Genomic DNA, 25,824 nt, shown 5'->3' with positions numbered 1-25,824 from the left:
TTTTTACAGCCAGCATATCCGCTGCTGCAGATTCGGCCAAACCTTTCCCGCTTTCCTGGCACCTTGTAGAAGATTCTTGGGTCTAACTGCCCCTTGTCCCATCCTGCCTCAGTTTAATCATTTAAAAAGTGTAACAAGGTGTATTTCTACGGTTGTTGTGTATTTCAGAGACGGCGCAAAAAGCCACCGTGGTGACGAAAGTGCAGCGGCGAAGCACAGCCTCGGCTCTGGTAGACCGGATGCGGAAGGGCAGTGCCTTGGGAAAGGCGTGAACAAATGCGTTCTCCCCCGGACGCATGCGCCGCCGCAGGGATGGCAGGTCATCATTGGAGGACCGGTGGCAGGGGGCGGAGAGCTCTGGTCTCCCGTTTTGGGCGGGAGTTGAAACCGCCACTGCTGCCGACAAGAATTTGAGAGCTGCGAGTTTCCAGCCTTGAGGGAGGCATGGTGCGACCTGTGAGGCGAGTAGTTGGTGACAGCCGGCGGGGATGGGGAGAGAGGGCAGGGGGCCGCTGTAGGCAACTTTACCTGCGCACGATTGAGGGGAACGGGCCGAGTAGGACGGAGGGTAGCGGGAGTAGGGTGGGGTGGACGGGTACTGGGAAACTCGCCAGTCTCCACTGAGAGCCGCCCATTCTTCAGATGTGTCCTAGCATCCCAGCTTTTTCCTTCTCTTTGCCTCCCTTCGCGGCTATTGCCATTTCTTTCCCGACCTCGTTCAAATAAGACCTTGTATGGCAGCGTTCGAACAGCGCTCTGCACTTCCCCGGGCTCCTCCTTAGGTGTTACTTCATTTGTTCATCACTAGAGTTCTTTGATATAGCAGTTTAGGTATCCCTATTTTATAGAGTTTACACTTCTCGGCACAAAGGCCACTTTACCTGAGTCACACAGCTAGTGCGTGGCAGGTAGTACTTAAAACCTAACTCACTTGGCTCCAGGTCCTGTGTGCTTCCCGTTGTATTATTTGAAACTGTCCCTCTACTTACCTGCAGTCGAGTGCTGTGGAGGCCTGGGGCCAGCCATTCATTTAGTAAAGTTATTGAATGTATTTACTTGCGTGCCGTACTAGGTGTGGGAGGTTACATTCTCGTCAAGGGGTGAGGCTAGGGGGCCGAAAATAAAGATGGCAATATGATAGAGAGTGAGAAGGAGGAAAGCCTTACTTTAAAGAGGGTAGTTAGAATGAGCCTCTCTGACGAGACAATTCATGAGCTGAGACATGAATGACAAGAAGGAGCCAGCCGGTGAAAGTCTGGGGCAGTCCAGCTAGAGGGAACAAGAGCCAAGGCCCTGAGCTTGGCCCTGTTTGAGGCACAGAAAGAAGGTCCGTGAAGCTGCTGCATTAGCAAGGGAAGAAATGCAGGGGATTAGGTTAGAGAAGCAGGTAGGGCCTTGTAGGCTTTAGAAAGGAGTTTGGATTTTGTTGTAAGTGCGGTGGGAAGTCACTGGAGAGTTCTAAATAGAGGAGAGAAATCTAATTTTGGTTCTGTGAAGTCCACTGGCTGCTGGTGGAGAATGGATGGAAGACAGGGTGAGCAGAATGGGAGCAGGGAAATTAGTCAGGAGGCTGTTGCATTATCTCGTAGTGCTTGGGAGTAGGCTGTTATCAGTGGACATGGAGTGGGACAGATGAATTTGGGATATATTTTGGAGGTATTGCTGATAGAACTTGCTGAAGAAGTGGATGAGGGGCAAAGAGAAAAAAAGAATTGAGGATTACTTCACAATATTAGTGACCTGAGCTGCTGAATGGAGGATCTTTGTACTAACTGAGACGGGGAAGACTAGGAAAAGGCGTGGGGGATCAAGAGTTCCGTTTTGGGCATGTTCAGTTTCAAGTGGGTTTTAAACATGCAAGTCGTGAAGACATAATCCTTTGTCTGGAACAGCAGTTGTCACAGTATGGTCTGCAGACCCCTAGGGGCCCCTGAGACCCTCTCTGGAAGTCCATGAGGGCAAAACTATTTTCATAAGAATACCGAGACTTGCTTTTTTCATTGTTCTGTCATTTGCACTGCAGTAGTGGTAAAACTGCTGGCACCTTAGCGTGAATCAGGGCAGTGACACAAGCTGTGTGAGTAGTCATCGTATTCTTTACTGCTACACACTCAGAGTAAAAAGAAAAGAAAATAGCATTCACTTAAGAATGTGCTTGATGAAGCCGTGAGAATGATTATATTTGTTCTAGGTCAATCACTGACCATACTTGTTTTTTTTAAGGGTTTTGATTTTATTTTACTATTATCCAATCTCAGAGTTTCTAACAGGGTTTCCATATTTTGTTCAGCTCTCAAGTTTTTTAACTCCCAAAAGTAGGAGAGTAACAAGAGTACCGTTCCTTTTAAAATCCCATGGGAGGGACTCTTAAGCTCACGTAGCGCACTTCTGCAGTGGTTGTCTGAAGGAGAAGCTCTTGTGAGGTGGTTTGAGTTGTGAGCTGAGCTAGCTTCTTTTTCAGAGAACACCATTTTTACTTGAAAGAACGACTGACGACCTGGGTTATTCACACTTGCGTATTTGGCAGAAGATAGAAATGAAGATTGGAATACCAATTCGTTTAGTACCTAGAGGAAGGAGGAAGGAAATGACTTCATTGTTTTCACTTTAATATGGCTTTCTTCTAGTGCCCTCTAAAGTAGTATAAAGGTTTGTTTCAGGTGGCAAGTACAAAGTCACTCACCGTTTTTTAAGCATCCATTGCATAAAGAACATTATTTAGTATTGTGAGGGAGATAAAAAAAGTAAAATGGCTTTTGGTGTCAACAAATTTATAACCTAATAAGGAAGATGGAATGCACATATAAAACAAAAGAATACATACAACAGGAACTTATAAATGCCCAACAGCAATTAACCTATGTATATACCTTGTGAGTATTAATTATATTGACTCTGCTTACTTTGTGGCTTATCAATTATTTTTTCCTTATCAGGTATATCAAGTATAGTTAGAACTATTTCAGCTAATGCTAAATCCCTACTGTAAAATCCAAATTGTGTTTTAAGTTTTCTTAAGAGAATCAAAACACATTTTCATTACTCAAGACTATTATTGGTCTTGAGGATTGGAGGTGAGAAACTGACATTTGTGCAAATGAAAAATTTCTTTCTTGGCTATAGGCATACGAAACCAGTCAATTACTCACAGTTTGAGGACTCTGGCAGCGATGGTAAGTAGAGATTTTTATTTCTGCTTTAAAGATTTGGAAACATTTTCTCAGAATTTATATTTTATATATATATTTATATATATATATAGCTCAAATATTGAACATATTACTATTTTACTCAATTGCATATGAGCTAGGTCTGGAAAAATAATTTTCTAAGCATTTGAGATAATTATGCTGCTGATTACGCTGACAAGAATTATGCAGGTGAGTGATAAAGGAACAGGGCCAGGTGAAGTGGCTCTTTAGGTCTGAACGACTCTAGGTCGATGTTTTTCGAAGTGGAGTTCATCTTCTCCTATCCGTTCCCCTAAGAAGGAACACACTGTCTTTTTGAGACACAAATGTGTTAGGATAAAGTGTGAAATCCCCATTAATTGTACAACAAAACAAGACCTTGAAGAAAGGTTAGGCTTAGGCGATACCCTATTGGCTTATGTCTTTACTTGTCTCTACTATTAAGGGAACTTTGATCATAAAGTTTGAGAAACATTGGGTTAGATTATGTTATACTTTGAAGTAGGTTTTGTATTTCTCAGACCACCAGAGCTTTCTGAGAGTCAAGTATTTAGTCATTCTGAGGTTTGAAGGAATCTGTTTTTTGCCTTGGGCACAGCCTTAAGTATGTCTAAGACTTGGGAGAAAATAAATATAGAATTAACTTCTAGCTTTTTATTACTGTCTTCAATCTGTCACCAAAGATTTATAAATTGCAAGTTGTGTCCTAGGTGCTGTGGAGTGGAGGTGGGAGGCAAGTGACAAGTGATCGTATTCCTACATGGGGAAGCATAAACGAGACAGCATGTGTTAGTAAATGCTAAAGTATGTGGTTAAGACCACGTGTACCCCGAAGGTATGCATTCATGTGTTGTGGGTTAAAAGCTACAGCAGCAGTTTTATATTGAGTGTCAACAGAAGAAGTATATCAATTTTTTAGTGAATTGGTTTTTGATAGATTGGTATTTTAATAAATAAAGGTCACTAAAACAAAGTTGAAAAGCATGAATGAGAAAAAAGACAAACAATATACCAGCAATATTTTTTAAATTGTGGAAATTAAACAATTTACTTAACCTATAAAACTTGACTACACGCTATAATGAATTCCAACTGCTAAGAAAATAATTTTATTATTTTTTACTGTTCCTAAAGTAGTTTTATATATTCTTTTATTTTTAATCCACATATAAATAGATGATTTTGTGTCTGCAACTGCACGTTTAAATAAGAAATCCAGAATGACACCAAAGGAGTCAAAACTAGAAAAAACAAAACCTAAATTGAAAAGTCTCCAGCAAGAAGACATTCCACTACAAGAGAAAACCCCTAAAAAAAGGTGAGAGGTAAGACATACGGTAAATATACAATGTTAGATGTGTTAATTTAAAAGAGAGACAGATTTGAACTTGGTTTAAATTAGGACTCAAGCAGAATCATAGGTATTATTTTATTTAATGCATGTAGAAGAACAGGGATGTACCATTAATCTCATTCTGACTTTCTGACTTAAAAAAGAAATTCACAAACATGTAAGGAATATCATTTAAGTATTAACACAATCATAATTAATTATAAAGTTTAAAAGTTGTAGCTTACTTTTGCAGGACCCCGTACCTGTCTCTGAGGTCCTCAAGTCTTAGAAGACTACTTTCTTAAAAATTGCATTTGTAAGGACAGTTTTATAAAATTTAAAACCATGTATTTTTCTGCAGATAAAAGATATTTTCTTTATATGTTCTTGATTCTTGTCCATCAGTGAGAAGATCCCATAATTTCTAGACTAACCTTGGAATTTCATTAGTTGGTAGCAAGAGAGAAGGGAAAGTGAGGGAAGGAAGTCCTGAGAGGCCCAAAATTTGTAGTATGGAGAGGAGATTGGCAGAGGAGGATATTAACAAATGGAATGTGGGGCCTGTGATGGTTTACTGCTACAAGTATGAGAAAAGTTAATTAACATAGAGAAACTTACCGCATGTCATTCTCTTTACTTTTTTCATCTTTTTTTCTTTTTGTTTTTGAGCTTGTACTACATTCTAAGTATAGTGAAAAAAACCCCACAAATGGGAGAAAATATTTGCAAATCATATAATTGATGAGGAACTTGTATCCAGAATATATAAAAAAACTCTTACGACTCAACAATAAAAATACTGATAACCCAATTTAAAAAATGGGCAATGGATTTGAGTAGACATTTCTCCAAAGAAGTTATAGAGACGGCCAATAAGCACATGAAGATGCTTGACATCCTTAGCCGTCAGGGAAATGCAAATCCAAACCACAGTGAGATAATACTTCACACCCACTAGGGATGCCCAGAATCCAACAGATGGACAAGAACAAGTGTTAAGGAAGATGTGGAGAAATGGGAACCCTCATATGTTGCTGCTGGGAATGTAAAATGGTGCAGCCACATTGGACAACAGAGTAGCAGTTCCTCAAAATGTTAAACACAGAATTATTATATGACCTAGACCTATCGCCAAGAGAAATGAAAACATATGCCCACACAAAAACCTGTTCGTGCATGTTCACAGCAGCATTATTCATAATAGCCAAAAGATGGAAGCAGTCCAAATATGTGTCAGCTGATGAATGGATAAATAAAATGTATATCCGTACAGAGAATATTATTCAGCAATGAAAAGGGATAAAGTACTGATACATGCTACAACATGGATGAACCTTGAAAACGTTATGCTGACTGAAAGAAGCCAGACACAAAGACCACGTGTTATATGATTCCATTAATATGAAATGTCCGCAATAGATAAGTCCATAGAAACGGGAAGTAGATTAGTGGTTGCCAGATGCTGGGAGGGGTAAACGGGAAGTGACTGCTGATGATGTCGTGTTTCTTTTTAGAGTGATGAAAATGTTCTGAAATTAGATAGTAGTGATGGTTTTGCAACTCTGTAATATACTACAAACTGCTAAATTGTTCACTTTAAAAGGGTGAATTTTACGCTACATGAATTACGTCTCAATAAAACTGTTATTTAAAAGATAATAAATGCATCTCAGTATTTCCTCCTTTTGTGCCCTTACCTTCTCCAACTGTCTTTGATTTTTCTTCCTCTTACACACCATAGCACTTTTGCCCACCTTGAATAGAAGACATAATCTGTGTGTATGGTTATTAGTATGCCTTGTTTCCCTCACCTGCTCATTAAGTGCAGACTCCTCGAGGGTACTTTTAGTATCCAGCTAGTGCAGTGCCTCATACACAGTAAGTACCTGGTGAAATATTTGTTGACGTCTAGATTAGGAGGAGCAGATGTAAAAAAAAAATGAATATAAGAGCTATAATAATCACTGTCTAAGGAGGTGCAGGTGAGGTTAAGGAAGATTTCTAAGTGGAAGTAATATTTGAGCTGAATCCTTTTTCTAGGTTGAGCAGGTGCTTCTCACCTGGAGAGAGCCGGTAGTGAGGACAGACCCACAGTGAAAGCAGACAGCAAGTGCAACAGCACACGCTGCTCCTGCTTCACGTCTCTGATACCAGACAGAACATGACATTGCTGCACTTGAGGAGTCTTATTGAAGGTCGATTATGATCATGACTATTGTTTAAAAACATTTTTGTGGGGTAAACAACTAAATAGTAATTCAGGAAAATCTCAAGTTTTACTGTTTATTTGAAATTGATTTTTTAAAAAACTCATTGTTACTTGTGTGTCTACTTTAGGATGGCTTTAGATGACAAGCTCTACCAGAGAGACTTAGAAGTCGCACTAGCTTTATCAGTGAAGGAACTGCCAGCAGTCATCAGAGATGTGGAGGAGTCTCCAAATAAACGTAACTTGTTTTTTACATATTTATCTTCATAGAAATCTTTTTATTGCTTTTGTAATCATTTCTTTGGATGAGGCTTCACAGATGAAGGAATAAAATTTGAATACTTTGGACAAATGGAACAGTTTGCAGCGTACAGTTGGATTCAGTTTATTCTGCTGCATAAATCTCATACACACATCCATATATGTCTGCTTAACACCCAAAGTAAGCTTGAGGACATGGGCTATGAGCTTGGATGTTCAAATTTCATCTTTGTATACAGTGAAAATTTAATTTGTTCAGTGAATGAATTGATCTATACAGTCCTAACAATGCACTTCCTTTTTTAGTTAAACATGACCTAATGATGGTAACTTTTATTGTTTACAAAGGTTAAAGGTACTAGTTTGGTTCACAAGCTCAGTTAACTTAAGAGATATATGACTTCTGGATTCTCTGTGGGTTTTTCTCCTTTGAGTTTTCTGGCAACTCTGCAGCAGATAGCAATATTGGTATTCTGGAGAGGCAGAAATCATTCCTGGAAAAGACATTCAAATTGCTAAAAGGCTTTTTGGATGAAATCATTTTGGCTTAACTTCTTTTATGTTGGAGGATATTTTTAGCCTATTGGCTTAATTAGGGATATAGATCTTTAAATCATTTTTGCTTCCTATTTGAAAATAAATAAGACAGTGTTCATTAGGGGGCCTTTTAGTAATCAGGAATCAAAGAAACTTAGAATTGTCTGTATTATATCTAAAATTGAGAAATGAAATTCATCTGTCTCCTATAAGAGATTGTGGAATGTATAGCAGGATTTCCTTGGAAGTATTACTTCTCATAGAGTAATACACATTGTAGCACTAGCATTTAATAATACCATTATCGTGACTTAAAGTCCTCTTAAAAGACATTAAATCGTTTTAAGGTTATTATAATGACTGAAGAGTCTTTATGTTAGTAAAAGCATGGATCTGCCTAAACAGAAATGATAGTTAATATTTATTGATTCTTTCCTATGTGCTAGGCACGACAATAAGTAATTTCCACATGTAATCAACGTTTAATCCCCCACACTATTTTTATTTCCACATTATAGATGAGGAAATTAAGTCTTCGGATAAGCAGCTTCCCCAGGGTCAGATAGCCAGTTTCAGTGATAGAGCCTCAGTTTGAACCCGAGTCTGATCAAGTCTGTTTGTTTTCAGAGCCCAAACTCCTAACCATATGCTAGCCTCTCCCAGTAAAATCACTGTGTTTGTTTAAGTTAGGATCATTTATCGGTATCAGGATGCTATTACATTTTAGCTCTAATCTTCCTATTTCTAGACATTGGTCGATTAAGGGGCATCAGTATCTTCTGACTTCTTCCTTTTATTTAGGCATTGAAAAACATGGCAATAATGAAACAGAAAGAATGAATAAGTCTCCTCATATCTCCAATTGCAGTGTAGCCAGTGATTATTTAGGTAAGTTTTTGATATTAATAATAATATTTATTTTTTCCATGAGCAATGTTATTTTTCTAAGTCTTATTTAAGTTCCTGAAACTCTAGCTAAAACCAAGGTCTTTAAATTTGTCAGGTTCTCTTCACCTCTTCTCCTTTGTTTCTTTGTGTTTTAGTTTTCTTCTCTTTTACTGCATACTCAGTTTCTTCCCTGATGGAGGACATGACTATCCATGGCTTCTAGTCCATAGCAATTGACCGCGAATAAAGGGGGTGCATCTTCCCAGCTCCAGTTTGAAAATTCTTGGGAAAAGACTCTCAGTTTGGGTCTTGGGCTTATCCTTAAACCAGACTTTCTTGTCGGGGGACTGATGTATTACAATTGCCCCAGATTGGGCTACGTGGTCTGTTACTAGAAGCAGGGGAGGGACGAAGCTGGGCAAATAAAGTAACAGATGCCATAGGAGTCTACTCTGCGGCTCGTTAAATATTATCTGTCACAAAAGGCTTTCCATTGATTTTTATACCTGTCCTGAAGATTTAGATAAGATTACTGAGGAAGATGATGTTCGTGGTGTTCAAGGGAAAAGAAAAGCAGCATCTAAAGCTGTGGTACAACAGAGGAAGATTCTTTTGGAAGGCAGTGATGGTGATAGTGCTAATGGCTCTGAACCAGACTTTGCCATTGGTAAGTTATATCCTACCTCAGACTGAATCCTATGGAAATTCAGTAAAAAGCTCTTAGAAACCATTAATGTATGCAAAGCACTGTGCTGCGTGTTTGGTGCATGCAAACTTGAGGAACACACAGGCCAGTTAAATTCAGCTATAGCATTTGGGGAAAAAGCTTTATCTGGAGGTGACCTTTAAACCATGTCTTGAAATGAATAGCTTTTAGACAAACTAAAGGGATAAAATAGCATTTCTGACTGATAGGAAGGCATAAACAGTGGAAGAGACAGGTGCACATACAAGAGTTCAGTGAGACCTGCGGGGAAGAATGCTGTAGAAGAGGCTAAGGAGGCAGGCCAGCACTAAATCATGGAGGCTCTCAGACCATTCCAGGAAGTGTAGACTTTTTTCTTTAAGTAGTAGAAATTCATGAAATATTTTGGGGCGGAGGAGATATGAATCCTATGTTTGATTGTGACAGTTATTTCCAGACTCATTCAGAAATTAAGGTAAATGGGAAACAGGGACTTTAACAGAGCATCACGATATAATAATTTAAAATTAAAAGGATAAATTCATAAATTATGCCAAATCAGATGCTATATTTTGATAGGTTTTAACATGCTATGGACAAACAAAACAGGTTTGTGCATCAACATTCATTCTACAAATATTTGAGTACCTATTATATGCACTATATCCTGGACACTAGAGATACAGCAGTGAACCAAACAAGCAGAGCTGCCAAACAGAGCTTACATTTGAGTGAAAGGACACAGACAGTGACAAATACATAAGGTGTCAAGTGCCATCCTGGAAGAGCTGTGAAGAAGAGGAAGGCAGGGTAGAGCCCAGAAACTCGCCTTTTTAGCCAATACCTGCCCTTCTGAGTGACCCAGGGGATCCCAAGGCAAGTGGTCTATGGGAAAATCAGTAAACGATTCTGCAGTTATAAATTGCAAGTCTACTTAGCATGCTAACAGCATTAATTTATCTTTAATAAAGGATTAAAATGTTTGCTATGTATGTAGAAATGAAATCACTTGCTCTGTTTGTTGGGTTTATGTAATTCATGGGTTGTTTCTAGAGGTATGATAGATATTCAAAAAGATATTGTGTTATTTGCATCCCAACTTCAGATAATCTCTTGAACCATTTCATAAAAGTAAGTTTTTATGGAAAGCACGATTTGGATAGTGACTTTGAAATCACCCTCTGATCTTAAATGTAAATAGTTAGGGACTTGAATAGACATTTCTTCAAAGATGATACACAAATGGCCAAAAAGCGTATGAAAAGATGCTCAGTATGACTAATCATTAAGGAAATACAAATCAAAACCACAGTGAGATAACACCTTACACCTATTAGGATGTCAAAAAACAGAGAATAGCAAGTGTTGGCAAAGATGTGGAGAAATTAGAACCCTTGTACCTTGTTGGTGGGATTGTAAAATGATGCGACCACTATGGAAAACAGTATGGCAGTTCCTCAAAAAATTAAAAATAGAGTTACCATATGAGCCAGCAATCCCACTTCTGGGTATATATCCAAAAGAATAGAAAGCAGGGTCTCAAATATTTGCACATCCATGTTCATAGCAGCATTATTAACAATAGCCAAGAGGTGGAAGCAACGCAGATGTCCATCAGCAGATGAATGGATAAACAAAATGTGGTCTATACATTCAGTGGAATATTGTTCAGCCTTAAAAAGGAAGGATAGCCTGTCACATGTACAACTTGGATGAACCTTGAGGACATCATGCCAAGTGAAACAAGTTAGTCACAAAAGACAGATGCTGTGTGATTCCATTTATATGAGGTATCTAAAAAAGTCAGATTCATAGAAACAGAAAGTAGCATGGTGGGTAGCAGAAGCTTGGGGGAGGAGGGAATGAGGAGTTGTTGTTTGATGGGTATAGAGTTTCTGTTTTGTAAGACGAAAAACTTCTGGAGATCTGTTGCACAATAGTGTGAATATGCTTAACACTACTGTACTGTGCGCTTCAAAATGGTTAAGACAGTAAATTTTATGTTTTGTGGTTTTTACCAAAATTAAAAATATTTTAAAAAAGAAATAATCATTAAAAAAAGTAAATAGCTTGGTTCCAGGTTGTTTTTCTTACTCAATTCTGCATAGCAAATATTTTTGAGATGAAATATGAGCCGTAATTCTGTGATAACAATACACTTTAATTTCAAGTTGTCTACAGTTGAATGATGATTTAAGATAAAGAAAACATGAAAATAGGAAGGAAAACATTTATTGAAATATGAGTGCTTCTGAGGTTATGCTGGATATGAGGACTGCAAAAAATATTTTTAGCTGAAAATCATTCTCACTTCCTTTCGACAGATTCAAGACCTATAGTTGTTTGGGGAAGCTGTGGTTGTTAAATGGTGATTTTATTGTGAATGCTGATACTGACGGTTGTTAACACTGTAACAAGGACAATAATCAGAATGGGAACCTGGTGTGGTAAAAATGATTTGTCAGTAAATGAAAGTCTGAATCCTTGAATGTTTGACTGGTTGGGACATTAGAAGAAAATAATGCTGATGGTTTATGTAGAAGTAGATAGTTAAAAATTCTTAGGTTCTGAGAAGTATCCCTTATTTTCTTGCATCACTTGTGGACTTAAATGACTCTTCTCTAGCTCTTGGAGAGCTAGTTTGGGTTTTCTCCTCTGTTACCTTATCATGATTTCCACCAAACTACAGGTATGGCTATTCTTCCTATAAAATGCCGTGTGGTTCAGCCCTGAGAAGTAGTCCTTCGGCCCTTACAGGGAGCCAGCTCGTTAGCTGAGGGGTGATAACTGCCACCTAGCCTGTGCTGTCATATACCAACTAAGCTTAGGCAAAATTATTTCCTCGCCTCTGCCTCCTGTTCTGTCCTGCACCCCAAGAATGCACACTCCTTACACTGTCTTCTGGCTTTATCAACCTCCTTGAGCTACTCCAGCCAAGCCTGCTTTACCTTAAATTGAAAGACAAACATCTTCCTCCTTGTGCTTTGTGTACTGTAAGGAGCAATACAGGGAGTCTACTTCCGTTCACCCTCAGCCAGAACGACTAACAGCTCTCCCGTCCCCTCAGAGGTGATCTTGTATTATACTTGAATGTGCAACTGGTCTCATCTCAGACAACTTGAAGTTATTTTGAAGGAGGATCCTTTTCTTTAGGTGACATGTCAGAGTTTTCCCCCTGCATTGGCTCACCCTCATGAGAAGAGAAAGGATCATTTGTGACGCTCAGTAGGAAAAGAAAAGTGAAAATGGGAGAGAACATGAGACTTTTCTTAAGGACGTCTAAAGATTCCCAGAATCCATAACCCAAGTGTTTGGGCCTTGCAGATTTTCCAATATGGTGTGCTAATTACTTGGAATTCTGGGAACTCCCTCTCCCCATCTCTGAAATATTTAAACTGCTTTGTCAGTTGAGTAATGAAGTCATTTGGACCCTATCTTTAGATAGACTTGTTAAATAGAGTCATAGTCAGCTCCTACCATTTATCCTCTCAAGCCCAGAGAAGAATGCATGCAATACCAGAACTGTTAGATACATAGGAGGTTTTGCCCTCCTAGATTCTGTATTCTGAAGTGTTGGAGAAACTTCTCCACTACTTGCCCTTCCTAAACCTAGATCCTCCTGGGACTTCAGAAATAATTACTTGATTTTACAAGGTACTACTTATAACAGCCTTCGTGTGATCTGCTGGCCTTATGTGGCCAGTTCCATATAACACAGGAACCATTATGTGAATATGTGGGGTGATTACTCTTACCTGTTTTTAAATTTTTATTTGTGTGGAAAGAATGATAGAATAAGGAAATTGCAATTTTCAGATCATAGTTACATCATTGATTTAGGCAAAGATCATCAGTGGAAGCCTGCTGAGGATCTTTACAGTGGAGAATTCAGGTAGCATCAACTGAACCGACTAAGAGTGGGCCAACCATACATTCTGTGCTTTCTATATGAAACAATACTAAGTACAGAGCATCTCCTGTGAAGTATATTCTTGCCAAAAAGAAATAATAATAGTAATAATAACATGAGCCTGACTCTAATTGACCCTTGAGAAAATTCCAGCTCACAGAAAATGGAAGAATAAGTTAAATGACACCATGAGGAAGAAAATAGATAAATCCAGAATGTAGGACATTCTATAGGACAACTGGCCCAGTTACTTCAACAAGTCAAAGGCATAGGGGAAGAAGGGAGGAGGTATTGTCCTGTATTAACAGGGATTAATATAGACCGGATAGAAGGTGATACCAGGAACTATTGTTGGTGTTAGATTCGGTAATGACGTTGCTGTGTTAACAAAAGACCGTGTGTTTTTGAGAACCGTTCTCAAGTTTGTGGGAGTATAATAACACAATGCCTAGGATTTATTTTCGTATACTCCAAGAAGGAAAGGGAAGAGAAGAGAAGAAGAAGAAAGAGATGAAACAAATTTAGCAAAATATTGATGATTGTTGAGTCTGGGCAGCAGTTTATTATTGCCTGCTGTTGTATATGTTTGAAAATTTTCATGTATATTTTTATTTTTATATAAAATCTATGATGTCATATAGATAGGTAGATATTATATTTGGTGGATGTAATGGTCATTATCTGAGTAGTGAGATCAGGGAGTGGATTTTCTTTTTCCTTAATACTTTTTTTGTATGGTCTACATTTTCTGTAATAAGCATTACAGCTTTTATAATATAAAAAATGTAAAAAAGATTTTTATGAATATAACACCAATCCTTATTTACACCTAATTTTCTGAGTTTGTTATTCACAAGGCATGGTTTTCTGATCCCCTTTCCTCTCCCCAAGATAGAAGGATCATTGCTTGACTATCAGGTATTCTCCATGCTTTTTTTTCCACAGCAGCTGCAGCTACTTAATATACTACATCTCTGGCTTGTATCATCCCACGCAGTACAGGAAAGAGTTTGTGGGAAATTGGAGGTGTGTGTGTTCCAAATGAAATTGTATATAGGATTATCAGTTAAGATTGCTCTGGGTATGGTCAGTCTCTTCTCAATTCCCAGTGGGTTTCTATTCTAGAATATTGAAGTTTATGTGGTTAAGGGAAGGTGTACCTTTATTATTACCAGCAAGGTCATCATTTTGAAGGAGTACCTAATGTTATACCCTACCATTCTTTTCAAAGGTTACTGACCTTTGAAATCAGAGTAAAGATTACTGATGGACCGTTATCATGATGATAGTGGTAGCAAACAATTCTATTTTGCTTGCTCTGTGCTGGATGTTATTCTAAATGCTTTACTTGTATTAACTCATTTAATCTGCACGACAACTCTATGGTGTAGGTTATGGCTAGCCCCATTTTATACGTAGGAAACTGAGGCACAGTGAGGTTAGCAACCTGTCTGAGGTCATAGTACATGTAAGTGGAGGGGCCAAGATTCAAACCTGGGCAACCATGCTTTCAATCACTGCAGTGCTTTGCCACCAGAAATGGCAGGGCACAAAGCTGCCCAAGAATCTGGTACAAAAGCTGTAGAGAAAGTCGAGGCAACAGAAGCCTCACTTTGTAGAACAAAGATGAAGTATATAATCTTCTGTTTTAGGTGAAGATTCTGATGCTGATTCTGATTTTAATGCGAGTGAAGATGATGATGAAGACTTCACTATGAGAAAAAGTAAAGTTAAAGAAATTAAAAAAAAAGAAATGAAGGTAAAATCCCCAGTTGAAAGGAAAAAGAAGAAACCTAAATCCAAATGTAATGATTTGGGTAAGCTTGGTCAAAAACAGTTAATCTTATAAGGGAAATGTATTTGGTTTATTTAATGTGTTTTTATTATCTTTACGTTTGTTCTTCTTGACATTTTGCCAGTGTTCATTTCTAGTTAAAATTCATAGGAGGAGGCCGAGTGGGGTGGGGAAGGGAGAAGAGCAGGACAGAGCGCTGAGCCCCTCCTTAGCCAGCACTCACCTTCTGTGTGTTGCCTCCCGTCAGCACTGACGGCCACCCTCTGGAGAGCTCTCATGCCACGGTGAGAGGGCGGAGGCTCAGAGAGGTGAAACAATCTGTTGGAATCCTTACGACTAATAAGTGAGGGGCTAGAATTTGCACCCAGGTTTGTCCATTCAGTGCTAAAGCTCTATCCACTGGACCATATTTTCTCCAAGCAATTAAATTGGGAAGTTTGCGTGATTCTAATTTCTTGCTTTTATGCTTGACTTAGTCTTTGGTTTGAGAACCTTTTTGCCACATGATTGGGGTCTGTTTGTCTTTTTAAAACAAATTCAGTTAGAAACCATTTTTACAATAAAACTTTTGGAATTCATGACAACTTGAACATGGAATTCCTGCTTCTTGTGTAAAAGAAGTTAGGATATTTTGAGTTCATAATATGTGACAGATTATTGTAAAATATCACTTCCACTAACCTGATTTATTTTACTTACTGATATATATTTTTATGTCTTAATTGTTTAATATGTATGCTATTTGAAACAAAAATTTCCGTTATTCAGACTCCATTTATTAATGGTGGGAGTTGCTCTCACTTTAAATAGCATAGTGCTGAGTATGTCTTAGGAAGTAAGAATTAAATACTAGTTGAATCATATTCTTTCCTCCACTGTATTCTGAATTGGTGAAGTTTTTAATTAGTACTTTTTTAAAGTTGACAAATTCATCTGGTTTCCAGAAATTAGATTTTTAAATGCAGGAGTTTTTAGAGACAAAGCTAGGTATTAGTTACCAATTGCTGCTGTAACAAATTATCACAAACATAGTGGCTTAAAACAGCACAAATTTATTGTTTTACAGTTCTACAGGTCACAAGTTCAGAATGGTTCTCACTGGGCTAAAATCCGGCTGCAGCAGGGCTCTGTTCCTCTGTGGAGGCAGGGGAGAGCCCATTTTCCTGCCTTGTCTAGCTTCTAGAGGCCATCTACATCTCTGACTGGTGGCCACTTCCATCTTCAAAGCCAGCGATGGCAGGGACTTTCTACGTCCCACCACTGACTGTTGCTCTCCTGCTTCTCACTTTCACTCATAAGCATCCTTATGAGGACATTGGGCTCATGCAGATAATTCAGGATGATCTCCCCATTTCTAGATCCTTCATTTAATCTGCTAAGTCCCTTTGCTGGGTAAGGTAACATATGCACATGTTCTGGGAATTAGGATGTAGACACCTTTGAGAGGCCATTATTCTCCCTACCACAAACTGTGATATGAGAAAGTCATTGAGCATATGAAAAAAAATATGAATACATTTTTTATTTTCTTTAGATGTTTGTTTATGCTTCCTTATCAAGACACACTAGAAACTAAAAATAAAATTTCAGTTTTATTTTTCCAAGTTGGAATTTACTACTTAAAAGTCTTCTATATACTTTGGAGCAAATTGCTTCATGAGGAAGTTTAATATATGATATTTAAAGTAAAATTTAATTGCTAAATAATGGGATGAAGAATTAGGAAAGACGGATTATATTTCTAGTACCACTAATGTATTGAGTAACCTTTGAGAGTCTTTCATCTGGCACAAGTTACAATTTTTCCCTTGATAGAGAAAGTTTCAAGAGCTATGCTGTCCAATATGGTAGCTATATTACATTTAAATTAATTAAAATTAAATAAAATTTAAAAGTTCCTTGGTCTTGCTAGCCACATTTCAAGTGCTCAATAACTATATGTGGCTAGTGGCTACTGTATTGTACAGTGCAAAATATAGAACATTTCCATCATGGCAGAAAAGCTTCTGTTGGACGCTGCTGATCTAGGGAATATAGATGTTAACGTTAAGAAGAGTGTATTGTGAAATAGCATTTTTGCCTCCAGTGGTAGTTGAGGCGTAATTTGCTCTGGGACCCAGTCGTTCGTCTTCCTGGCAGTCCAGGGCATCTGCAGAGCTCTCCTTCAACACGACATTTCAAATGGATACACTGTTTTCCTCTCAGCCTTCTTCACTGTCCAGCTTTCACACCCGTACACAGTGATTGGGAATACGAGGTGTGGACAACCTTGGCTTTGGTCTCTAATGACCCTTCCTTACACTTGATGATCTTTCCTAATTCTTTATTGCTGCCCTTCTGAGTGTCAATCTTCTCTTGATTTTTTGGCTGCAGTCTCCATTTAAATTCATGACTGAACCAAGGTGAACAAAGTCTTTAACAGTTTCCGTGTCTTCCTTGTCTACGTTAAGCTGTGTAGTTCTGTAGTCGTGATCTTCATCTACTTGATGTTCAAATGCAGGCCTGCTTTGGCTCTTTCTTTTCACTTTCATCAGAAGTTGTTTCAGGTCGTTGCTGCTTTCTGCCAGTAAGATGGTGTCATCTGCCTATCTCAGATTATTGATATTTCTTCCACCAATTTTCACTCCTCCTTCATCTGAGTCTAGCCCCGTTTTTCGTATGCTATGTTCTGCATAGAGATTAAACAGATGAGGGAATAAAATGCACCCTTGTCTGACACCTTTGCCTCTAGGAATCCATCTGTCTCTCCATAGCCTGTCCTGACACATTGGCTTCTTGTCCACAGTACAGGTTAGGCATCAGGACAGTCAAGTGCTGAGGCACGCCCCTTCCTTTCAGAGCAGCCCAGAGCTTTTCATGATCCACGCAGTCAAGGGCTTTCCTGTCGTCTGTGAAGCATGGACTAACCTTCTGAGACCCTTTGGAGCACTCCAGTAGCCAAGGAGTAACCACAGTTAGGCCTCGTGTGCCTGTCCCTTGTTGAAATCCAGCTTGGAGAAAAGGCACTTCCTGCTCCATCTGAGGTCAAAGCCTTTGTAGCACCTCGAGCATCACTTTACTTGCACAGGAAGTCAGAGCGATGGCCCCATGGCTGCTGCACTCCTTCGCATCTCCTTTCCTGGGGATCAGGATGTATACTGAGCGTTTCCAGTCTGTAGGCTATTGTTTTGTTTTCTGTATTTGTTGGCATATTCTTGTTAGCATTGTGACAGATTCAGTCTCTGTGACTTGACATAATTCTATCAACATCCCATGTACCCTGGTGACTTATTTCTTCCCAGTGCTTTGAGAGAAGCTTTCCCTGCACTTTCTGGAATTATGGTTCTTCCTCAGAGGAATCCTCTGCAAAGGTATCCAGCTGCAGATTGCTTAACCTCTGTTTCCTCATCTGACAGTGGGGATAGTAAGATCTGTATCAGAGTTGCTCTGAGGGTTAAAGGTCATGTATATGATCCGTTTACCACACTGCCTGGCATGTGCAGGCTCATAAAGGATGGCTGTTCTTAGGTTCACAATAAATATTTGTTGATTAATGAGTTTTTCAAATTCATGATAATGTCTTTAATTTTTATAAGATTATGTAACTATAATTTTTACTCACATGTGCTAGACTTTATTTTCCTCTATGACAAACTTTCTTATGTATATTTTTCAAAGTGACTTCAGTAGACTCTTCTGCAGCTGCCGTCAAATCAGAATCTCAGCCCTCACCCATAAAGGTGTCTCTTCCTTCAGAGGCCGCCAGGAAACCATTACAGATGCGCAGTCCTTCAGCTGAGAGCAAGAGACCAAAGTGGGTCCCACCAGGTATGGTATATTTATCGCTGAAGGCCAGGGCCTTGGAAAAGTACACTGGCAGATTTTCTTCCTAGTTATAAGTGTTACGTATGAGCGTTTCCCCATATTATCACATATTCTTCAAAACCAAGGTTTTTGGTTGCGGCATTTATTCCTCCTTTATCATTCCTTTGTATTGAGCATCTGAGTTGTTTATTATTTTCTCAGTGTTATAAATAAGATTGCAATAAGCACAAAAATCCTTATTTTAGAAATCTGTGGGCACATCCCTGAGTATTTTCGTAGGATAAATTCCTGGTAGTAGGATTACACTGTCAGAGTACTAACATGTAAGATTCCTGGCATGTATTTTTGGTGACAAGTCTGTTTGCTCAAGACCTGCTGACCTCCACATCTGACTGACGCCCCAGAGCCTGTGCACAGGAAGGCCAGCGTTTAACAGGCGCCCTCGCAGGCTCAGCCTCCCACTCCTTCAGACTTGACTTCTCTTTGTCTTCATTTGCGCCACAGCCAAGTCTCACTGATCCTTCAAGAATTCTTTGACCTTCCCCCATCTCAGCATTTCTAAAACCCTAATCCAGGCCCTGTTCGTTTCATACCCAAACTGTTGGTGGCTTCCTAACCAGTGCTGTCTCTGCTTTCCCTCGTCCAGCTACACGAGCCCTCTTCTCCAGTGGAACTGCTACACTTTTGTTCCTTAAGCACAGCGTGTGAATTCTTCTGTCAGAGCCTCTCGTTATCCAGTTTCCTTCGACGAGCATGTCTGTCTTCGTTTGTCCCCTCTCTTTTTCTAAGTCACTCCAGGTCTCCTCAGGTTCACTTTAGTTCTTTTCAATGACATTTCTTGACCACTCCCCTAATGATAACTAGGTATTCATAGACAGATTTAGGCCTAAGACTGCATGATTATTTAATTTCTCTGAGTCTTCATTTCATCACCTGAAATATTAGCCACTATATAATCTTTAAAGTCTGTTCTGGTTTAAAAATTCTAAGACTTTAATGAGGACTTAAAAGTTTTTTGGAGAAGGAAAGGAGGAAGATTAGTTACTGAAATAATGATGTCATATCATTTAAAGAACAGTCTTTAGTGTATTTCTTCTGGGAATAATTAGTGATTCCCCAACAAAAGAAATTTGACAGAAATGATATAATGACTGTAGAAATTTAGGGGTAGCATAATCAAAAAGATCACAGGAAATAATGGGATGACAGATAGAGTTAGTGTCATAAAGCTCTTTGTGTGAAAGTGCGGGCCGAGTGCGGTAACTGCGTGATTGGGCCTGAGCGGTGAACTCGAGTGAGTGGGGATTGCTGGACCCGAGCGCTCCGGGCCTGTGGCAGGGAGCAGCTATTGCTCAGCTTCACCTAACTCTCTACGTTCAGGATTCTGGGCCTGGTATTTCCAGCTCTGGTTTTTTTCAAGAGAAGCTAGAAATCTAGATTTTAATGTGAAATGTCCTAGTTTTTAAAAGTTGACTTTTTTGTTTTAACACTCTGCGGACCAAACAGTGTATGTGAGAGCTGGATGTGACACTCAGGTTGCCACTTAGTACCTATCTTTTCCAAATATGAGAAGACAGCGAGACCCCAATGGGAAAATGAGCCGATGACATAGGCATACCAAGGCCCTCAAGAGAGATGCTAGAAAGGAATATGGAAAGAATTGCAGTCACTGTAATTAAGGAAATGTAAATTAAAATAACAAAATACTGTTTTGTATCTCTCAAACTGGAAAATAATAAAGCAGTATGATCTAGTATACTCTAGGTTGTCGGGTGGCAGCTATAATTATTTATTATAAATTTATAACCCCTTTATGGGACAGCTTGACAGGGGTCATAAAAATAAACATATCCTTTGACCTAGGAATTACTCTTGGTAATTTATTCTTAAAAAAGGAATTCAAAAGAAAAAAAAAGTAATGAGTGGTCAGATTTTTTTTATAGTCACTTAAAGAAAAATGGTGAGAAACTGGAAACAACCCAAAAGTTTGTTGTAGGAATTGCATCAATATATGGCAAATACATGCAATTAAGAATGATAAATCAGATGGCTAGAAGCATGGAAATGTTTACAAATCTTTGTATGAAAAAAGTACACACTGTTGTACTTATTACGACTACAATCATGATCAACGATGAACATTTATGTGGATACATTTTGAAATTTAATACTTGATGGAAGTAACTGCTATGTTAGAGTGGTAGCATAAATGAAATTAGTATAAAAAACTAAAAACAGTATTTGTCGCATTTCAAGTTAAATATTTGAAAAAATAGTTTCTTTGAAGGAATATTTATAAAAATTGCAGGATTTTAAAAATACATTAGATTTTTCTACTACTTTAGAAATTATAATTACATGCATTTCTTTCTACCTTTACGACCAATGTTATTTGCGCCCAACTTTCCTATTTCAGCTTTCACGTTTAAACTTTTGGTGTTATTGCCTTGGCTTGTGGGGAGGTTTGAAGATAGGCAAGACTGTTTTCTTTCTCCTCTTTACTACTTACCATTCTTTTGATCTATATCTATCTTGATAGAACCTGCGTAGCAGAATAATGCTTAACTACTTTTTTTGCCTCTTCTATTTTATGAATTGCTGTTTGTGAAGAGATTCCTAACATTATCAGCTTCGGGTGATGTGTTTTATTTCAGCGGTATCCAGAAGTGGCAGCAACAGCAGCAGCCCACTGGCAGGAGTGTCTGTCAAGTCCCCAAATCACAGTCTGCGCCTTGGCTTGTCCAGATTAGCTCGAGTTAAACCTTTGCATCCAAATGCCACTAGTAGCTGAGCGTGGGAGAAATGTTTGATTGAGAGAATCACAGTTTTAGAAGCATGTTTGTATTTGCTTTGTGTTTATATTTGAGGAGGACATTGTAATAAGAAGGATCCTTTAAGGTCATATAAATTATAGTCGTCCCTTGGTATCTGTGGGAGATTGGTTCCAGGAACCCTCAGGGATATAAAATCCGTGGGTGCTGAGTCCCTTCCATGTATAAAATGGCATACTACAGTGAGTACAGTCGGCCCTCCGAATCCGCGGGCTTCTCATCCGCGCTGATACGGACGGCTGACTGTATCTCTATCTAGTTTGTGATTATGTTCTCCAAAAAGCTGTTCAAGACTTCAGTAAGAGGTTGGTTTACTAAGAATTATCTCGTAATATCATTTCCTTCTGAAGAGTATATTCTGTTTTACTTATGTATTTGTCATTGTCATTAAGTGGTTGTCAGTTTGACGTGGAGGAAGTGCACGTTACATGCTGTTCCTTTCTAGTGACATGATGCTCCTTTGTAGCTTTGTCTAGTTTATGGCACCTTAACTTTAACTGTTCCAAGTTTATCTGGCAAAAGGAAACATTCCCATTTCTTCCAGAAGACATTTCTAAAATCTTATAAGTTATTTAACCTACATTGTCAGTTTAATTCATAGATATTTCATATTTTAGCCAAATATTTTTATGTTAAGAATTCAGAATTATCTTCCACATTAAAATGATTGCTATGCTATGGCGTATGTCTCCTACTTAAAAGTAGATGGTTAATGTATAGCAAATAGAATTTCGTGACGTTTTATGAAGCCCTCATTGTCAAAACATTTAATAAAAGTGGAAAAGTTTTGATATGCTTTTTTCCTTGAATCAATTGTATCCATCTGTCTCTGACTGTCTACATTTCATGATAAAATGAGTGCTTTGCAAAAAGCGTTAGCCTTTCTGTTGTAAATATCAAGGGGGAGAGCTGTTTCTGAAGTCACCACTCTCTGCGGAGCCGGTGCAGTAGAGGATGGCCGACGGACTGGGTCCTCATTCTATAAGATAACGCAGCTGTCAGGAACCCTAGATCTGAATTCCTTGTGAATGAAAATAGTAATAGATAGTTTATATTTACGGTTAGAATTTCAACCAGCTGCTGATCACTTTTTAATAAAAATGCTTCAAATCATGTTAACCATTCCAGAAATGTATAATACTTACTTCTTCTTGGTTCATGGAAACATCTATGTTACTGTGAAGATGCGTAATTTAGAATTATGATTAAAGTGAGCATTTGTCTATTCTAGTGTACATTTTTTCTTATGTAGTGTGTATATTTATGCTCCCATATGCCTCCTCACCTGCCCCACCTCACCTCTTTTTTAAAACCTATTTTCCAGATGTTTGCATAACATGGAGGTGCTCCCTATGGTGCAGGTCAACGATAAACATTTATTAAGAGCCTGCTCTGTATTAGGTACTGATACCACAGATTCATCGTGTGGACCACCTTGATGTTTGATTTGTGTTATTCATCGTTTCTATTGAAAATCACCATAAAATATGTTAAAACTGGCCTTGCAGAAAGCACTCATGACCTTCCTGTTGCCAAATCCAGTGTACGTTTTTCCCACCTAATCTTGGGGACCCCGTTCATCATACCCTGCTTAAAACATTTTATTTCCTGGGCCCATGTGACACCATTCTTTCGTAATTTTCTCTCCACCTCCCTGCCTACTGTTCATTATTTTGCAGCTTTCTAATCTTTTGTGTCACCTACATGCATTCCTCCCACCACAGTGTCATATTCTTGTGATTCCATCCTTTCCCCAGCCCATTGTTTTTTCTTGAAGCTTAGATGACTTCAAGCTCCAGTGGTCACCTGTGTGACAGTGACTGCCAAGTCAAGGTCTTTAACCCAGACCTTCCTGTTGACAAGACCTGTTGCGTGGTCCATTGATAATGGTGCAGCAAGTCATCACTAGATCAACGTCTCCCCCTCCAGTATTTTCCATCAGTAAAAGGCACCACCATCTACTCAGGTGCCTATGGCACCTTCACCCTCGCTGCAGCCACTAGCGCTATCCCATTTCCTAAATTTCTCAAAAATACTGTCTCCTTTCACTTGCTGTCCCTCACTGAAACATCATCACTTAGCACTGCTAACAGGTATCCTTGCCTTGATTCTTAACCTTCTCTGGCCTACCCTCCAGACGGTTATTGCCAGATGGAGTGTCTAAAATAAAATCTGAGCATAAACATCCTTCTGCTTAAAATCCACACACATCAACTTAGCCTGTTTAGTTCAGAAGCTATTTCGAGTCTGGCTGGCCCCTTCCTGCCTCTTCAACCTTGTCTCATGCTGCCCATGTGCACTTTGACCCCGCCACATGAAACAGAGTGCTGTTACCACAGGTTCCATGCGGTCCGGGTGCCCTGGCTGTGGGCCTTCAGACTGGTTCTTATTTGCCCTCTTTACATTGCTAATTCCTGTTTGTCCTTGAAGACCCAACTTCTGCGCGGATCTTTCAAAAAGCTTCATTTGAATGTCTGTGTCCTCCGCAAACCTGACTCTGTTCCCCATCCAACTACACCATAGCTTTCCTTCTCATGCTTCTAAAACCTGGTGCAGAGTGAGTGCGTAAAAAGTGTTTATCTGATGAGCAAATTATATCCAGAACTTTGCTATGTGCTTCTGATAACCATGTACATTTTGAAGGGGGAGGGTAGGGGTAATTTCATGAGTCTGGTTGTTCAGTCAGCTCTGATCTCTCCAGCCACGGGATGGCCTTCAGTTCTTGTCCCTTAAAGAACTGGGGCAAGAGACCGGGAGGAGGAGGAGGAAAAGAGGTGTGTTCTTTAGGTGGACGTGAAAGGTGGCTTGGGACTGGACCAGAGCTAAGTCCTTTGAACTCCAGAGTCACAAATAGGACGGAAATAGTTTCTATAGCGACGGGAGGAGGGCGTGTCCGCCGCGTGCGCTCCGCAGGCTGCTTGTCTGGGCCGCCGGCAGCGCCCGGCAGTCTGCGCAGGCCAGATGCAGCTCTTGCCCCCTCCCACCCCCACCGGCACAAAGTAAGGGCCAGGGAGGCGGCAGGGGCTCGCGACCCCGTGCGAGTGTGAGCCAGCTAGGTCCGACCCGCCCGGCCCCTGGAGGGGAAGAAGCGCCTGGGGCATGGGGGAAGAAGGTGGGGGAAGCGGGGAGAATGAAATGTGTACAGGATGCAAAGTGGGGATGGGGGTAGGGGGCGTGGGTCAGAGGAGAGAAAGGGGCGGGGTGTGGGTGCGGAGAGATGGAAAGTACAATTTTGGATTTTGCTCTGAACAACTGCATCATCACAGCCCAACCTCAAAATACTTAAGGGATGTTGCATCGCGGGATGGAGAGAGGTGGATTTTAGGGAGTTCGTCAGCCCTACCCTGAAACTGCTTCCAGCCCTGACGCCAACAACTGGGGGCGCAAAACTTTCTTACCCCCTTTTTTAAATCTTCGCTGCATGTCCTGTCCTCTGGGTAGTCAAAAGTGGGTCCACCACCCCACGCCTCCTACCCTGCCCCAGCCCATACACCTGCACTCCTCTGCTCACAACCAGAGCTCCATCCTACACACAAAGGCACGTTAGGTATGTGTGGATTACACACTCAGAGCAGCACTTGCCTCTCAAGTGCTACTTGCCACTCTGGGGTAATTCCCAGTATTAAAAATTTTTTTCCTTAAAGAGAAGATGAGCAATGCAAAACTTGGGATTTTTTAATGTCTGTAGTTAATTTGTGGTATTTGCTAAGTTTGAAATCTCCATCAGCCAATTCAGGGCTTAAATAACTTGTGATCCCTCTGAAGTGTTAAGTGACTGACAGTCACCAATCTTAATTCGAGCTTCACTGTTTCAGCCTAAATGGAGACTTGGGAAAAGTGTGAGCCCATTTAAAGGGAAGGTTCAAACTATGAAAAGATAAACGTAAGTGCCCTTCATCAACAGACCTGCCTGAGGAATTGGAACATCTCCTTGTGATAGGTAACATAAAATCTAGGAGTTCCAAGGAATTCTGCAAACAAGGACTATGCCTGATTGGTTCTGTGACTTGTCTGTTATTTCCCTTCTCTGTCTTAGTCCTTACCAAGCGGGTATGATGAACCTGAAGGGAATTTCACAAGCTCTAGCAGCATGCCAACCACTCTTCCCTGACCTGGCCCTGGCCAACTCCATATTGTTAGCAGCAACTTGGCTGGAAGGCACGCTTCTCAAACTTGTGGAGGACCCAGTGCTGAGAATCAGTGATTTTAGCTGACCCCAAACCCAATGTGAGTGTGTTGCGACAGCTAAAAAGAGCCAATACTGATCTAGGCTATGTTAACAGAAGTACAGTGAGCAGATGAGGGATGGAAAGGTCTCGCTGCCTGACTTAGCTGAGTTGATTAGAACAGAATCTAGAATCTAGAAAACTGCAGCCACTT

The 25,824-nt window shown here is 39.7% G+C and overlaps 2 protein-coding genes across 2 annotated transcripts in view; both read left to right on the top strand.

Moving 5' to 3' along the window:
• The first annotated feature begins 325 nt into the window (after positions 1-325).
• On the top strand, positions 326-22,649 carry RAD51AP1 (RAD51 associated protein 1). The gene is made up of 9 exons (XM_046664848.1): positions 326-461; positions 3,124-3,173; positions 4,368-4,509; positions 6,862-6,971; positions 8,333-8,419; positions 8,937-9,086; positions 14,667-14,831; positions 18,467-18,616; positions 21,268-22,649. Exons 1-9 carry the CDS (start codon positions 445-447, stop codon positions 21,402-21,404), a joined length of 1,008 nt encoding a protein of 335 aa, XP_046520804.1. The 5' UTR covers positions 326-444; the 3' UTR covers positions 21,405-22,649.
• Positions 22,650-24,405: 1,756 nt separating this feature from the next.
• Positions 24,406-25,824, top strand: part of DYRK4 (dual specificity tyrosine phosphorylation regulated kinase 4) — a 50,728-nt gene continuing 49,309 nt past the window's right edge. The window contains 1 exon segment of the mRNA XM_046642003.1: positions 24,406-24,443. Within this exon segment, the coding sequence (XP_046497959.1) occupies positions 24,406-24,443 (38 nt within the window).

The sequence above is a fragment of the Equus quagga genome, chromosome 1 (assembly GCF_021613505.1).
Source record: "Equus quagga isolate Etosha38 chromosome 1, UCLA_HA_Equagga_1.0, whole genome shotgun sequence".
Lineage (NCBI taxonomy): Eukaryota > Metazoa > Chordata > Mammalia > Perissodactyla > Equidae > Equus > Equus quagga.
The sequence above is the reverse complement of the archived record's forward strand: the minus strand, read 5'-3'. Positions and strand labels throughout refer to the sequence as shown.